The 17,521-nt window shown below is 34.7% G+C and overlaps 3 protein-coding genes across 6 annotated transcripts; 1 reads left to right on the forward strand and 2 right to left on the reverse strand.

Moving 5' to 3' along the window:
* Positions 1–2,876: 2,876 nt before the first annotated feature.
* On the forward strand, positions 2,877–8,075 carry LOC124838097 (uncharacterized). Its single transcript, XM_047313615.2, has 15 exons — positions 2,877–3,568; positions 3,648–3,824; positions 3,956–4,080; positions 4,167–4,302; positions 4,944–5,093; positions 5,186–5,239; positions 5,376–5,471; positions 5,556–5,615; positions 5,772–5,846; positions 5,953–6,006; positions 6,235–6,336; positions 6,441–7,118; positions 7,194–7,310; positions 7,482–7,589; positions 7,793–8,075. Exons 1-15 carry the CDS (start codon positions 3,161–3,163, stop codon positions 7,943–7,945), a joined length of 2,493 nt encoding a protein of 830 aa, XP_047169571.1. The 5' UTR covers positions 2,877–3,160; the 3' UTR covers positions 7,946–8,075.
* A 989-nt stretch (positions 8,076–9,064) lies between these two features.
* LOC148203446 (putative pectate lyase P59) lies at positions 9,065–12,295 on the reverse strand. Its single transcript, XM_088106183.1, has 4 exons — positions 10,898–12,295; positions 10,147–10,795; positions 9,767–10,009; positions 9,065–9,632 (listed from the first exon to the last, which is right to left on the reverse strand). The coding sequence occupies exons 1-4, from the start codon at positions 11,089–11,091 to the stop codon at positions 9,417–9,419; spliced, it is 1,302 nt and encodes a 433-aa protein (XP_087962309.1). The 5' UTR covers positions 11,092–12,295; the 3' UTR covers positions 9,065–9,416.
* Positions 12,296–12,703: 408 nt separating this feature from the next.
* Positions 12,704–16,174, reverse strand: LOC124838103 (uncharacterized). Of its 4 annotated transcripts, none has more exons than XM_088106184.1 (8): positions 15,870–16,174; positions 15,685–15,763; positions 15,345–15,381; positions 15,161–15,264; positions 14,079–14,139; positions 13,942–13,997; positions 13,297–13,494; positions 12,704–12,900 (listed from the first exon to the last, which is right to left on the reverse strand). In XM_088106184.1, exons 4-7 carry the CDS (start codon positions 15,224–15,226, stop codon positions 13,312–13,314), a joined length of 366 nt encoding a protein of 121 aa, XP_087962310.1. In that variant the 5' UTR covers positions 15,227–15,264; positions 15,345–15,381; positions 15,685–15,763; positions 15,870–16,174; the 3' UTR covers positions 12,704–12,900; positions 13,297–13,311. The 4 variants fall into 4 exon arrangements, 3 of the variants coding, with proteins under 3 accessions (XP_087962310.1, XP_087962311.1, XP_087962312.1); XM_088106185.1 differs by having other exon boundaries at positions 15,161–15,279; XM_088106186.1 differs by having other exon boundaries at positions 13,423–13,494; positions 15,161–15,381.
* Positions 16,175–17,521: the final 1,347 nt, after the last annotated feature.

Genomic DNA, 17,521 nt, shown 5'->3' on the forward strand with positions numbered 1-17,521 from the left:
AATTCTTTCTTTTCATTTTAGAAAGTTTATCCTAAATTTTTAAATTTTCTTATCTTATTTAATCTTTTTAAAATTACTGTTAAATAATATCTCAACTCATTATTATCCAATAAAATATATATTATATTTCTTATCTGTCTTAAATTGAACTTTGTCTGTTATTTAAGAGTATATATTAATTTTAAATATCTATAATAAATTTACTAACGTATATTTTATAAATCAAATATACAAAAATTTGTATGATATTTATTTATTATTGTTATTATTATTATTATTATTATTATTTTGAACGTAACAAACAAACAACTCTGACTAATAAATCGAACACCAGTTACAGTGAAGATTTTCATAAGAGGTTACACAATCAATAATAAAACAATCCAACAATTCAACAGAAACTAACAAAAATAAATTAAAAGAAATAAAGATAGAGGTGCAGAAAAAGAACCAGAAGTGCGACCCAATCAGTTTGGTCCGATCCCAGTTGAAAATAAAGGTGCAGCAGTGAAGTTAACAATCAGCCCAAACCCAAATTTGGAGTCCATTTGATTTTTCGTTCTTCAATAAAAATTAGGGCAGAGCCCTTTAAGCTTGGCCCCATTTCTTCCCGTCTATAGAAACTGAAACCACAAGGGTTTCTTTTGTGTTCTCCAGATCAGAATACCCCAAAACTCATTCCTTCTTATTTTGGAAGCCATCTTCTTTGAGACCGGCATATTCCACTCTCATCAATGGCATCTCCTACCTCGTCAATAGTCCAGCACCGTTGCCCCCGCCTATGGTCGAGGAAAAGTATCGTCAGCCCCCACACATGAAGTGCCGCCTCACCGGCGTTTCTTCTTCCGCGCTGCAACTGCTGAAGTTGTGCCCACCTCCACGGCAATTGCCTTGCTATCATACCACCCGCAATACACCGCTATCGGCTCACCATCACAGTGGCCGACGATAGCTCCAGTCAGCGTCAGGATCTGCGTTAGCGGTAGTACTTCTTTTCCTTTATTTTTTGTTCTGCCTTTGGGAGTGTTGCTGGTTTTGGGATTGAATCGGATAGCTTCTGTATCGGCCGAAATGAAGTAGGAAGGATTAGATCTATTCGCCTCTGGTTATAATTGAAGATTGTCATTGACATAGGAGATAATGATATGAGGAATTGCGGAAGAATAATAGAGAGGGTTTCGATATTTATGGAGTCCAAAAATGAAGAAGAATCTCTCTCCTGTAGTCCAGAGGAATTGAAGGAAAGCCCTTTTTAAAAAAATAAATCAAAGATCATCCTAATAATTTAGGAAATGGCAGAAAAAGAGAAGAAAAATTAAAGTAACAGATAAAATGGTGATTGACAATAAAATATAAATATATACCTTTAGTAGAAAAATACGAGAAAGTGCAGTAATTGGTAAAACAGGATAAGATATCGAAGGAAAATAACAAAATAAAACAAAGTAAGTTTAGATAAAATAAAACAAAAACAATATAATAATAATAACAAATAAAACAAAATAAAGCAAAATATCACAAAAACCGAAATAAAACAAAATTACTAAACTAAGATAAAATAAAGGTTTAATACATCATTTGGTCCCTACTTTTGGGGGTTTAGTTCAAAATGGTCCTACCTTTTGAAAAAGTTCAATAAGGCTTCATATTTTGTTTAAAAATGTTCAATTCGGTCCTTTTTGTGTATGTCTTACGGTCCTTTTTGTGCATGTCGTTAAAAACATATAAAGTGGAAATTAGAATGAGAAACCCTAAATTAGGAAAAAATCCCCAATTCAAAGGGATACAAACACGCCTGCGGGTGATAGGTGTGTCAGTTTTCCTAATCAGCTAACACAGTTATTCAATATCCAGTTGAAGGGTCTAATTTCCTTCACAGGCAATGCCTAACAGAGTCTCTGCTTCAATATTTGATACAATTATATATAGTATCCTCTGATGTTAGAGGGAAAAATCCCCAAGTCAGAGGAAAAAATCCCCAATTTAGAGTTTCTAATTCTAATTTCCACTTTAGGGTTCTTAAAACATTGGGGTTTTAGATTGAAATTTTGTTTGATTTTAATAAAAGAGCACACACTTTACAGTGCCACGTAATTATCCAACATAACAGCTTACTCAGATTTGGCCACAGTGGCATATGCACCGTTATGTTTCTAACTACATCCACGAAAAGGACCGAATTGAAATTTTTAAATAAAATATGGGGTCTTACTGAACTTTTTCAAAAAGTATGACCATTTTGAACCAAACCCCAAAAATTAGAGACTAAATAATGTATTAAACCTAAAATAAACTAAGAATAGAACAAGTAAAATAAAATCTACAAAAATCAAATCAAATAAAATCATCTACAATTAAAATAAACAGAATCAAATCAAATCTTTTCATAACTAATTACTTGTGAAAGAATAAAATATTTATAATAAATTTTTGGGGTCACATAATAATGGTATAATAATTTATTATCATATTTTATTATATATTCAAAATGTCATTAATAATGGATTATTTAACAAATTTTTTTAATATATATATATATATATATATATATATATATATATATATTTTATATTTAAACAAATATTGATTTTAAAATTTAAAAAATTATATGATTTAAATCCAATTAAATGGATTGAGTTTAAAATAAAAAAGATAAATACAAATTTGAGATAAATCAAATTAAATAGACTTAAAATAATATAGATTTAAATTATTATGAATTAAATTTCATAATTTAGATTTTTTATCCATCCTTAATCTCCACCTATTCCCCTGACTCACCCCACTTGTTTTCGCAATTGCTTCCCGCACCCCTGAAAATTTCAACTTGCATACAATGCCATAATTACAATTATGGGTTTTCAAATTTAACCCTAATATTTTTCTCTTTTCTCCTTCACCTAGTCCTCCCCGACGCCTTTCTTCCCAAAGTCATTCCCGTTTCGGTGCTTTGTTCTCACTTCCTCTTCTTCCTGGCATTTGATTCCAAAGTCATTCCTCTTTCCTTTCTCCTTCTCTGTTGGTTGTCTTCAAGCCTCGGTTGTGATTTTGCTGCTGCATTTGGATCACCGGAGACAAGCGTTGCGGCTGACCATCGTTACCGCCACTGCTGCATTTTGTTTTTCATCCCTTGGTGGTGGGAAACCCAAACAGAGTGAGTATGGGTCCCGACGGCATGGTAGCCGCGGCGGAAGCCCTAGCGGCGTCCGGTCGGAGCGCGGAGAAGCTGAGTCTTTCGTCACTGCAATCGAAAATGAAGTGCGATCCCGAAGGCTACGAATCGGAGCTACATCTTATCTATAACCAATTCAATTCCTCCCTCGAACTCTTTCAGAAACAAGCCGCTATGAGCTTCACCTCCGTCACCGGCATCGGCAGCGACCCCACTGTAGCCAAAGACCTTGGCGACAGGGCCATGTTCCTCTCCCACGTCACTCCTTTTTACCCAAAACACCTCGCCGATTTCCCTCGCAAACTCGCCGACTTGCTTCGCTGCGCGGCGCGCACGTTGCCTTCTGGACTTCGTTGCCACCTCACTCACGCGCTCATCCTCCTCGCTAATAGAAAGGTTTAAATAAACTCGGTTCGTTTCAATTTGGGTTCATGGAAGTTGTGTCGTGGTTTGATGTGATGTTGCATTTGTGTAGGTTGTTGATGTTGGAGAAACGCTGTCGTTGTTCATGGAACTTCAAACCTTAGGTGACAGGACGCTGAAGAAGCTGGCATTTGATCATGTTGTTCATAGTATAAGGCGCATGAACCAAAAGCACAAGAACGAAGCCAAGAACCGCGCGCTTCAGAATGTCTTGTTTGGATTGCTTCAGGTTTTTTGATGATCTTTTTCTCGTCATTTGCTCTTTTTTGTTTTTTTTACTGTAAGTAGTTTAAAACACAAAATAAACTAATCTAAACACTCAAGTCTTCTAACTGGTCAGTGAATTTGTGTTTGTAATAGAAAGAGGAGGAAGAGTCGGCCAAGAGGGCGCTTGTGACCCTATGTGAGCTTCACAGGAGAAAAGTGTGGTTTGATGAAAGAACAGCAAATGCAATTTGCACTGCTTCCTTCCATCCATCGTCGAGGTTTTTCTTTTATCTGTTTTTTTGTATGTTGTGTTACAAATTGAAATTTTATCACACTAAGGATTATGCTTTTTTATCTCTTTCAGGATTATGATAGCAGCTTTATCATTTCTGCTTGATTACGAGAAGATTCAAGATGATGATGATAGTGATGATTCAGGCAGTGACGATGAAACAAATGAATCTCCTCAAGTTGTTCTCAACAGGGAGACCCTTTATAAGGTGATGTTTAATGATAACTGTCCTATTAACGTTAAATTTGTGTTGCACTTTTAATCAGGGTATTTCATATATATATATATATATATATATATATATATATATATATATATATATATATATATATATATATATATATATATAGACACACACACATTCATGGGCTTCCCATCTTCGTATATAGCAAGAAAAGTAAGAGCCAGGTTAATGATGTGGGATTAGTGGATAGAAGTCTGTTACTGGTGGAGTGAATTCTGTTATGTTGAAGCCTAATCATTGCTGAGGCTAGAGGAGAGGAATGGAAGATATGGAGGGAAAAGTGATTGTGAGAGAGCAGGATTGGGGTGGAGGGGTCAATGGGTTAATTGTTGGTACACATTTCATCCTTTTTAATGTTATCAATCATAAAACATCCTTTATTAAACGGATTCTATTTTTATTGACTACTTTTTATTTTTCATGATATATCATCTTCCAATAATGGGAATTTGAAGAATGAAGTTATTTTCAAGGGACATTAGTGAAATTGAATAATGTTAATTGACTATCTTGTGTAATTGATTGTTTTTGCTTATATTTGAGTATGGAGGTAGTAAAATACGCTTAGTTGTCTATAATTATCGATTATTCTTACAAATATTTAGGCAAGCCACCAAGGTACAGCAGCGAGCAAAAAGAAAAAGAAAGCAAAACTACAACGGGCCATACGCAGCATGAAAAAGCAGCAGCGCATGTCATCTGAAAGGACTAATAACAGTTATTATTCACCACTTAACCATCTTAAAGATGCTCAGGTTTGTAAAAATTTTATTTCAACATCCTATATACATTTTCGGCTCAAATTTTGTTTTATTATGTCAGCATCTTGATTACATATGATTTTCAGGGTTTTGCTGAGAAGCTGTTCTCACGTCTTAAGAACTGTAACGAGCGATTTGAGGTGCCTACTCTTATAAATCTTAAAAAGCATTCCAATCGCCGTATTAGATTAAGATTAGCAATTCCTTTCAAATCTTCTTGTGCTTATTCAGAAATTACATATTGACTTGGTTCTTTGATTACCCTGCATAATATAGGTTAAGATGATGATCCTGAAATTGATTGCTCGAACAATTGGACTTCACCGGTTATTTGTGCTAGACTTCTATCCTTTTCTTCAGAAATATATTCAGGTATCATTTCATAAATTAGGTGAAATTTGGTATTCTGTTTGTTACTGAAGTGTGACAGTTGCGATGTATTCATCATGTAATCAGCCACATCAACGAGACATAACAAATTTGCTTGCAGCAGTTGTTCAGGCTTGCCATGACATGGTACTGTATAATTGTGATTTATTTTCAATCCATTTTATTTTTATAGGTATAGTTTTTTCTTTCAGAATTCGACTTTTTGTTAGCTATTGTGTAATATTTTGTTCTCCTATGATTTTCTGTTTATCCTATCTCATTCAAGGTGTTATATGGATTCAGGTCCCTCCTGATGCTGTTGAGCCCTTGTTCAAACAAATAGTAAATCAATTTGTACATGACCGATCGCGTCCAGAGGTGTTCTTTTCCGTCTGAATAACATTTTATATATTGCTGTATATTTTTATTTTGTTGCAGGGGCACTCAAGTTTGTTTCCTTGATGATTTTGGTTCATGTTTTTAGGCTATTACTGTTGGACTAAATGCAGTGAGGGAGATATGCATGCGCATGCCATTGGTAACTACTGCCATCTCATCATCCTAGGGATATATGCATCTTACTGATTTCTATTTCCGCAAAATAAATTTACCCACCACTATGGCTGGTTAACTTGTAAATTCAAACTGTCACTAAAATGGTCTAGGGGTTTGTTTCCTACACTATTCCACCTTCAGTAGATCATCCTTGAGCACCTTGTTATGTTCCCTAACTATGCTATTCTGATATTTTTATTTTGGACTGTAGTTAATGAATGAAGACTTGTTACAAGACCTTGCACTATATAAGAAGTCCCGTGAGAAGGCAGTTTCAGTGGCAGCTCGGTCTCTTATTGGGTTATTCAGAGAGGTAGTTAAGGCTCCGTTATGAGTAGGTGTCTCTTTGTGTGCTTAAGCCCAGAAGCACACTCATGTACATTATCCACAACTTTAACTAATATTGTTCATTTGCAGCTTTGCCCCTCACTGCTAGTTAAGAAGGACCGTGGACGGCCTATTGACCCAAAGGCAAGACCAAAGGCATATGGAGAAGTTACTGTTGCGACTGATGTTTCTGGTGTTGAGTTATTGCAGACTGTTGACAACGATGAGCAGGATGGTGATCATTCTGATGATTCTGCATGCAGTGATTCAGACAATGACCAGCAAAATGATCCGATGAGTATTAATGATGGTGATGATGATGATCATGATGATGATGATGAGAGCCAGTTGTGCAGTGATTACACTGAAAGTGATGATGATGAAGCCAAAGGTAACGATGCTATATCAGAAGATGAAGATGAGAGTTATGATTTTGAAGCTGGTGACAGTGCTGGTGACAGTGATACTGATGAAGATGTTGACGATAAGGGGGATGGCAATGATGAAGAGGATGGTGATGTTTCAGATCATGAAGAAGATGGTGAACATGGTTATTTAAGTGATGGCGGCAATGTGGAGACTAAAAGTAAATTGAAAGACTCAGCCAAAAAGAGGAAGTTTACTGATTTTGATGGTCGAATTATTGCTGCTGATACAAGTCTTCGGGCTCTGAAGAAATTGGCGGGGGCAAAAGTGGGGGATGTCCTACCAGAATCTCAAGATGGAATTCTTTCTAATGAAGACTTCCAAAGAATAAAAAAATTAAAGGTTTCTTTGGCTTATTCAGTAAGTTCAATTTTTAGCGTTTGTGGCTTTTGTTGAATTTAGTTATGTAAATTGTAGGCAAAAAGAGAAGCAAAAAATGCATTGGCTCAGCAGGGGTTAGCGAAGTCATCAGGAATTAAAGTTCCAACTTCTGATCAACTAAGTCTAAAGCGAGTGGATGGTGCAATGTTGGAAGTAAGTGGCTTTAGTTGCTCGGTTGATTATCTCAATCTGCAATCCTTGCCTAAAGGATGAAATACAAGCTTTGTTTAAAGAGATACAGTTCTAGATTCTCTTTAAAAAAATATTTCGTCTTATACACGTCAATAATCAGGGCTATCTCTATTCATGTACCCCATCTTGTAGGTTCATGTAAGGAAAAAGATGAGCAAAGATGAAAGGTTGGCATTGGTTAGAGCAGGGAGGGAGGAAAGAGGAAAATATCATGCTCGAACTGCTGTAAAACAGAATAAGGTATGTTAGTTTCTCTTGTTTTTTTTTCCTATTACCTTGATCCAAGACACAGTCTAAGGTATTTGATTGGCCTAGGCAAAATGTTTTATTTTATAAAACTGTGAATTTGAATTTGAAAGTGGAAAGAACAACTAAATCATATAATGGCCGTGCTACTTGATTTGATTGGAAACCAATGGACATGTATTGTTTCCTGTGAACAGACGGGTGGCCTAAGCAACCGACAAAAGGAGCACAAGAAGAAAATGCCCTTGGCTGCAAAGAGAGATAAGGTATCAAGAACCCGGATAGAGAAAAAGAAAAAAAATCAGCGATCTGGCAAACAGTTCCGTGGAAGGAAAGCGTGGAAGCAATAGATATGGTGTCATACAATGAACTGAAATTTTGTTTTGTGATGAACCCGTTCGAGTCTTTATTTTATTTTTTGTTTTCGAACCTCATTTACTGTTTAAATTGGTAATTGATGATTTTTATTTTCCAACCTCATTTATTACCTTTTTTAGTATTAAAAAGATAGTATTTAAACAGTTGTCATTTATTTATCTGTTTCAATTGTGACTGCTATATTGATAAAATTCTGAGCTTATATATTTTATATAAAATAATTGGGCCCTTTAGAACAACCCACAGCATTGTTTTATACTCGGGGTCAATATTTCCATCAGAATTTTCATCAAGCCCTTAATAACTTTTCTCAAACATGCCAAAGCTCGAGTAAAAGTCTACGATTGTTTGGTTAAGTGAAGTGGTTGGGATGTGAAGCATGTGGCAGTATGCAATAGAGGGGCAAGGAGGAAGGGGTATATGTTGTGAGAACAGAGGTCACTGACCAAGTGAGAATAGATATGTGGAGTTGCTGGAGATGGTATGAGTAATTACTCTTGTACAGTGAAAATACAATAGTATTATTAAAATAAGAAATACCTCCTATTTGAGGGGTAATAAATACGTTCCGTTGCTTACACTTCTCATCCCTTTGTTTTTCAATCCAAATAATCTGTTACATTCCATTCTCTCCATTTCACCTTTCATCAATCCATAACGTAGCCTTGAACATTACCTCTATTTTGGCTTTGCAACTATTGAGTTATGAAAATTTTCTGGAGCTTTCTAAAGTAGAGACACTTAAGACTGATAACTGTCTATTCAAGCTTGTTATTTAAAGATTATCAAGCAACAATATTTAACATGTTTAGGATTAAATTTTATTCTTTTTCGATCCATACACTAATATAATTATTGTCTCTTGCACCGTTTTGATAAAAATAGTCAAATCAGAATCCAATAAATGAACCGTTTGACGAGAGTGATGTCTTCCTATTGAGTTTTGTAGAGAGTATAATCTGTTTGCCACCTTTTGATTCGAAATACTAATCGTAACACACGTTCATTTTACATATATTACAAAAATAAAATAATTAAAAAATATAAATTTTTGTATTATTTCAAAAAAATAAAAAAATAAAAAATAAATAAGAATAATATTAAATGAATATAAAATATTTAAGTGAGTAAAAAAATCTTTACTCAATTTTATAGTTCGAAATCATCTTAAGATGAAAATTTGTGTACAATGAAAGAATATATACAGGATTGAGAATTTCACCCATGCCTTAAGAAATCTGGCTTAGTTCTACTATTCTCTTCATCTCCCATCCCTAAAATTAGAATCTATGGGAAAAGGAAGAAAAAAGCGACAGAAGGAAATTAAAAAACCCAGAAGCATTCGCGTTCGGTCTGACTGTACATGACTCTTATATACATAATATATATTTGTATGTGTTTTGCAACCTCTCTATTTTGAGCGTGCAGTGCTCCATGTTTAGTTCAGCAGGCCTTGTTTAAAACACATTTTATAGGACCTGCATCTTTAGTCAGAGAAGCCACGGACTTCGCAGATTGTGCTTTCACGTCTGTCTTGGGAGGCTGTGCAACTTTTTTCCCTGACTCCACAAAGAAGGCTCCATTCACGAATAAATCACCCTCCGATCTCCAATTCCAATTCTTCCACCCATTTGAATTTATCTCAGTCCTTTTTGTCACCTGTGTATATCATGTGCCACAACCTTGTTAATGCATATAAATTCAAAGAAACGAAAAAAAAAAATGTGTAGGGTTTCCTTGTAGGGTTTCCTTTGAAAGTTTGTTGCATGAACATGTAATGTAACATTGCATACTTCTTTTGCATTCCTGTCTTCCGGGGCGACAAAACGGTTTCCCTGGCTGATGATGGTGGGTTGCTGGCTGCCACCTACGGCGTACATTAGCCAGTGAGTGTAGTCGTTGTTAACAATATGAAAGAAGCCCCATCTGCACCTCGGCATTCTCTGAACCAATCCTTTCCCAAAATGGTTAAAAGCCAAAGTCACCTGCATCACTTTATCTCCTGAGAAGCTATCAGTGGCGCCGAATAACAAAACCTGAAAAGCCACAACACAAACGAAATGAACAACGTTAATTCATGCCACAAAAAGAAGAATACCAACACTAGAAGCATGCATGCATGCATGCATGCATGCATATGAAAGAAATGTTTGAAGAGATAGAAGTAAGTTACGTCGTTGTGTTTGACAAAATGGCAGTTGGAGATGGTAACTGCAGTTGACGCACTAACGACATCGATGAGGCCATCAGAACAATTGGTCATGGAAAGATGATCAAGCCAAACATGTGTGGATCCAAATACGGAAATCCCGTCGCCGTCACTGGTGGCGCGAACGCCGTAGTGGGTGACGGAATCTCTTATAAGTCCACCTTTAACTGGCTTAATATCGTGGATGTGCAATCCGTGAATGATAATGTTGTTCACGTACTGGATCGTTATCTGGGCACCATCTTTGATGTGCACATTGGCACCACGTGCATCGATCGTCTTGTTAGCCGTTAGCATAAGCTCTCCTTTCAGCTTAATGTTCATGCTTTTCGAAAAAGTGATCCACAGTGGCTCTGGCCGAGTAACCGCATATCTCAATGTTCCTGGTTTAGGGTCCAGTAGGTCGTTGTCGGAATTGTCGTTTACCACGTAGATTTTCCCGTCTTTGCCTCCGGTTGTGCCGTGGGCAAACCCCATTACACAATCTGCAAGCTTCTTTCGGTTTTTATCCCAATTTTGGTCACATCTCCAACATTGGTCAATTGGGTTTGCCGGCGTGCATTTACTATTGCTCTTCAAGTCCCTTCTCGTGCTGTTGGAGCCTTTCAACGCTCTGTGAAGCCATACATTTTTCTCTTAGTTTTCATGTTCATCTATTGCACTGAAGAAAGGAGAAAGAGATAATTAAAGATAAAGATATTTTGGCAACGTTTACCTCATGACTTGTGTATTGAATTCAGCGGTAACTTTCATGGGGTTTGGCTTGTATGCCTTTTTTGCTGCTTCCCTTGCTTCCTTCATTCGCCTATGCCAGACATGGTCCATGTGACCTATGTTAGCCTTAAGGGTGGGGAGTATTGCAAGAAAAATTACGTAAAAGAAGAGCAAATTGAACTTGGTAGATTCCATAGCTGTCGTTTCTTTGTCTTGAAGATGTTTGACAATTAAGCTTGTGTTTTGTTTTGTGTTCTTTGCAACTTGTAGTTTTATAGCATTTTAAGTTCCCGTAGTTTGTGGTAGAACCGATAAAAATGGTGTAAAAGATATACTTGGATGCTATATCCTTGTGTCAGAGTTGATTTCGGTATATCTGCTATATATTCGCAGGTGATTGTATCCTCTTAGTAGATATATTAAAACCTTCGAATTATATAAATAGATACGAAAGTTTGAAGCCTGTTCGAGGAAAGAGGATAGCCTTTTCCCTGAAAGCTTGTTTTTAGATTATGCTTTCTTTGTCTAATTTTTGGGATATTTTAGTAAAAGAATTTAGGTTTAATACCTCTTTTGGTCCCTCGAAAGGGGGCAAATGTTCAATTGGGTCCTACCTTTTTTAGAAGTTCAATGTGGTCCCAAATTTTGTAAAAAGTGTGCAATCAAGTCCTTTTTGGAAACGGCGTTAATTTTTTAACGGAGCAGTTGACAGGGTGGACTGATGTTTACTACGTGGCTGTGTAAGGGTAATACGTGGTTTTCCTAATTCGAAAAATCCTAAATTTGAAAATTAGAAACCTAATTAAAATTAGAATTAAGAGGGAAAACTCCCAATCTGAAAGGATTATGAACCCTAAATTGGAAATCCCAATTTCTTTCTACCATCTTCTTCTTATGTCTGCTTCGTCACGCTCATGTGAGGGAAAGATATAGTTTTCCCTTCTCTTCTCCTTCGGCGCTGCTCTGCAACCATATGGCAACTTCCTTTCTCTCACGTTGGGACAACTTGCGACAGCTTTGGGGTGGTCTGCGGCGGCGGAGCTTGTGAGCGACACAGCGGCAGAGGCGCGACCCTTGGGGTTTCGATGGTGGTTCGCGCGGTGGGTCTCGAGCGACAGGTTTGCGGAGATCAACGAAACTTCGCCGAGGTTGGCCGCTGGATCTCTGGGTTTTGGTTTTGGTTTTTGGTTCTGGTTTTCTGCAGGTAGAGGGCTGGCCTCGCGGTACTTTTCGAACACGACGAACACCCTTCAGAAGAAGTCATTCGTATCTCAAACACCAATTTCTCTCTAACTCAAACCCTAATTTCTTAACCTCAGTAATATTACCCTCTCACAGCCACGTATCACCCTCACACAGCCACGTATTACCCTCACACAGCCACGTAGCTAACTTCAGTCCACCCTGTCAGCTGCTCCGTTAAAAAATCAACGCTGTTTCCAAAAAGGACTTGATTGCACACTTTTTACAAAATTTGGGACCACATTAAACTTCTAAAAAAAGGTAGGACCCAATTGAACATTTGCCCCTTTCGAGGGACCAAAAGAGATATTAAACCAAGAATTTACTAGACATTTTATAACGTACAAAAATAATATATTATTAATAGCTTCAACATATTATAAAGTAGATTTGTTTTTACATTATAATGTCATAATATATATTTTTCTTTAAAAAAAATTTGATTATTACATTTGACATCAAGGAAATTATAATAATATTATTGTATTATCATCTCATCCAATCAATTTATAATCAATATAGCTTCAAATAAACAAATTTAATGAAACTAACAAAATAGAATTCATTTCAAACATTAAATAGTCTAATAATATTTAATACATCATTTATACATGAAACTATATATTAAATCCAAATATTACATTAATGTACATATACTATTGAATTGTAACCAAATTTCTACTAACACCTAAAATAAAAGAAGTTCAGTTCCTTCTAAGGTCTTCAATATCTCCAGCTTCCATGGAAGATATATCATTAAAACTACAAATAAAATAATAGAGTTAAAATAATATTAATAATATAGCAATAAGTATGGTTGAAATTATTAACAGAAGTTAACTCATCATTCCTTGTAAAATAAGAAAGATTCTTAATAAGTACCAAAAACCAAAACGGTTAGTTAAGTAAAATTGAACTTTTTATAATTGAGTAATTATATTAAGTACCTAAAATTGGTGGAAAGAGACGAGAACCTCAAAATTAATAAGAAAGGAGTAAGAATAAATAAGTTTTAAACTTCTAAGTGTTTTTGAATCAGAATATAAACTTTAGTGTTGTACCAATATAGAATCCTAAAATATACAAATCCTAAGGGAAAACGAGGAATGGAAAAAAATGTTAAAAAAAATAAGGAGTGGCAAAAATAGCATGACTTACAATTTATATGTTGGGCTAGAAGCCACTCACAATAGCCGAAAGCATCTCTAATCCCAATTTAAGTTGGGAATTGTAGGGAATTTTAATGGTAACATTGGATGTGCCAGATGTAAGTGCAGGGCCTACCTTGAGTGAACTTCTTGTTGACTGCAAAGCTCGGGAAGTTTGGAGATGTAGTTGTAGACATGTCATAGTCATCTAAACAACAACAAAATCCTTAAACATGGCATAACCATTTATAGTTAAATAAAAAAAATTATTGGGAACAAGAAAATAACAGAAGTTAAACCAAAACACAGAAGAGGATAAGGGGCTTTGCAAAGCTCTACAGCAGAACAAAAAAAGACTGACTAAAAATTCCTAGGATAACAAGCTACTTGGGTTAGCGATAGAACTCTTGACGATGCTTATCAGTTAATACTTTAAAAGCAAATATATTGTCATGAACAATGAAAATAAATATCACTAGAAGTCCAGAATGAGACCAATATGTAACCTTAGCACCATAAAATAACAGTAGACCAATGTAGAAAAATCTAAACCTTTTCATATGACCAAAGTACATGCAGATATAACTTAAAAGCTTGTGAAAACTGGCAGAACGAATTTAAACCTCTCGGAACCTTCAAATTTTCTTTTGCTTACCGTATAGCATTCTTTATCTGTGTCTAACTCAGCTAAATAAGGGCCCATGTGCGAATCTATTCAAGACCAATAGAAATTTCAACATTTCCATCGAGCAAGGCAGATGAAATGGAAGTAGGGTGAAGGGAAACCAATACACATGAGGCAGCAAAAAGAACAGCTCTTCTCACATACGCTTCCTGGTGATGACAAACCTCTCTGGATGGATTAAAAAGAAAAGTTGAAAGTTTTCCTGCTTTAGCACACAAGAAAAACAATATAGCAAGACGTATAAACATACACAACTAATAGGACACCAAATTATCAACTCCATTAACATAAAAACAAGAAACTAAAACAGGCATCACTTCCAAAAGAATCCAGTACTATGAATCATGTGAAAAGGTTACATTAAAATGCTGTTTTGTAGCATCATATAATATATTATACTATGCTATAAATGATGATGTTCCAATTTAGTAGATATGGTGGTTGTACCCATAATTCAAGTAGAACTTTAATTTATATGGTGAGAACAAGAGCAGTAGCTCTCCTAGGCATGGAGCCATAGACACACAGATGACAGTAACAACTTATCATGATGCAGATATCAGCAACAATGTAAACAGTGCAGGTTATCAGCAGAAGCGATAGAACAGAAATAGTAATTATTACCATTAGAAAATGTAGAATCTGAGTCAAAACATGAAATTAATAAAAATTTGATTGAAAATATTCAAACTGCTATAGATTTAAAATTTAATTAAACCTACATTTGGTTTTACTCTTAGTTAAACACTCATTTACATTTAGAATCATGTAGGAACTTAGCTAACAAGCAAGAAAATTGAACTAAGTTAGAACTAGTCACAAGATTTTTCTTTTTCTCTGCGATTTTTTGGAGACAATGCCATGTGTTTTCTGGAGACAATGCTATTGATCCAAATGTTCAAACATGTGTGCATTTCTTGTTTTTCAATCTATTTGCAGACAACAAGCATTTGAGATTCAACACTATTTTTCATGCCAGAAAAAGATGCACAAACACAGTGTGAGATCTAAAACCATAATAATCCAAACATGCACTGTTCCCACACTAATATCTACCCCAATATCTTCAAATTTTCACAGTATTACACAGATGCACAGTAAACATGAAAAACAGGTTCTAAATTAAACGAACTAGTCTTCATTTATTCATTTGTTCCTTGATGGAGAGCTAAGTTTACGATTTACCAACCCCGTCCACTGCCACTGCTAAAGACACATGTTCCTGTCCTTCTGCTAAAGAAGAAGAACCTGTCATTCTCCTCCACTTTTTCTATCAATATTTCAACCTCATTCCTAAAGAAGAAGAACCTGTCGATAATGTTGATGGTGATGCAACAGTGTTTTCAACATCAACAGCAAACAAAGAAACTTACATGCCTAAAAGAAGATGTTATCTTTCTTCTAGTTTCCCTGTAACATTTGAAGCAAAACATTACTTGTCTATGTCCATGGTTTGATCAATGCGCACCCATTAGCTAAACTTTAATTTCTACTATATACAGGTCTAGGTTAGGAAAAAGGAAGTTTTCATGTATATATTAGTCTTGAAAGTAAAGTGTAAATACATAGTAGACAGAAAACTAAATTAACAGGATAAAGAGGGGGAAAAGTGTTACAGAGAAGGATTGGGATAACATGTCGAGACAAAGATCCAAGAACAAGGAGTGAAAGCAAATGATCAAATCTCATAATTCTAACAACTTCTTAGCCTACCTTCAAAATTCTCCGATTCGGCATTAAAGGCTCTCTCCTCCTCCTCTCTCATGCTAACGCTGCTAATTTCCCCACCAATCTAGGAGAAATTAGTGAAATTAATACAAGAAAAACATAACAAATTAGGAAAAAACAAATAGTAGAAGAAATTTCGGAGATTTCGAAATATGAATCATAAAAGCTACTTGCTCAGACTTCGGACATTTCGACGAAGAGGCAGCGGAAACAGCAGTCTCTGAAGGTTCTATAACTACTAATTCAAACCGTAGAAACAGTGCTTTCAGTTTTTTGGCCTTCGCCTTCCCCTAACCTAGCTCTCCTTCTCTCTGTAGCCTAAACCACAACCACAGTCGCGCCGCTGTGGGAAGAGTGTTCTCGGAGCCGAGAAAAGCACAGGCGCCGAGGAGTGTTCTCGGAGTATGAAATGCCAAGAGCGGAAGAGATGGAGGTGAAACGCCGAAAGTGAAATGAAATTAGAAATAGAAATGTGAAAAATTAGAGAGGAATAGATATTATAACTGATTTTTAAAACTGTTATAATACATCAAGAAAATTGTAACGGATCTCCACGTAATAATAATAATAAATTTTGAATTCATTTACAAGTTTATTATTATATTTTATATTATAATTGATATACAAAACTATTTTATAATATGTCTTAAAATTATTTATAAATTTACCATCATATTTTATATTATAACTTATTTACAAAAACTAGGTTATAATGTCATAAAATATCATTTTTCCATTAAATGATAAAGATTGTTACCCTTGATCTTTTAAAATAAAAATAGATGATACATTAGTAATTAAATTATGTTAAAAAATCATTGAAGTAATCAAGCTAATAACTATTATGTCTGCTGGAGAAAAATTTGCATTTCTATTAAATGTTTTAGAATTTATTATTTTTAAATGCTTTATTTCAATAGTAACATGTGTTTGAACAATCAGATGACTACTTTTCCATATAGAATAATATTACTCACACTACAAAGATAAAATAATCATAAAAATATAAATTTTTTTATACTATTTAAAAAAAAAGAGTAAAAAATAAAAAAGAATAATCTCAAATAAATCTAAAAAATTTATGTTAAAAAATCATTTTTCTTCCATATAATATCTGCTTCCCCTATTGTCCTTAGAAGATGTATTCATATCTTCCGTTATAATTTCTTCAATTCATTTATTAAAAAATATATTTTTTCAAACTTTATTTTTATACAATGTGATAAATATTTACGATTTTATCCAAATTCTTGTTTTTCTCTTTATATAACTTATCTCAAGTCCTGTTTGTCGCTATCTGTAACCATCAGTGGCAAAAAGAAAGCATAATGTGAAAAAAATAAACTATCATCACTTTCTAATTCTCAAATTATCATCGTCCATCTCCATCTACGATATTCATTGCCTCCAAACTACCATTAACACAGAAAAGAGAATATCGTCAAGTGAAAAAAGACAAGGAAAAAAGGAAAAATGCTAATTTTAAGTGGAAAAGAGAAGAAGGATTAACAATATATATAGGCAATATGAGCTATGATTAGACTCACAAATATTTTCACAAAAATAATCACCTTTTTATTTCTTTTAGTATTTTTCTCACCTCTTTTTTCTATATTTTTATAAATTTAATTAACATACGCATACTTGTCATAAAATTCTATATAATTTTATGATGTATTTTTATACTAAAAAAAGATTTATCAAAAATTTATATTTAAAATATTTAATAATTTCATGTGATTTTTTTTTAATTTTCTAATTGCGTTATTTTACGTGCATGTTGTCGCTTCTCTCAATATATGATCAAGTTTAATTCCCATAT

This window comes from Vigna umbellata, chromosome 2 (genome assembly GCF_029865625.1).
Source record: "Vigna umbellata cultivar VRB3 chromosome 2, Vumbellata_1.0, whole genome shotgun sequence".
NCBI classification, from domain to species: Eukaryota; Viridiplantae; Streptophyta; class Magnoliopsida; order Fabales; family Fabaceae; genus Vigna; species Vigna umbellata.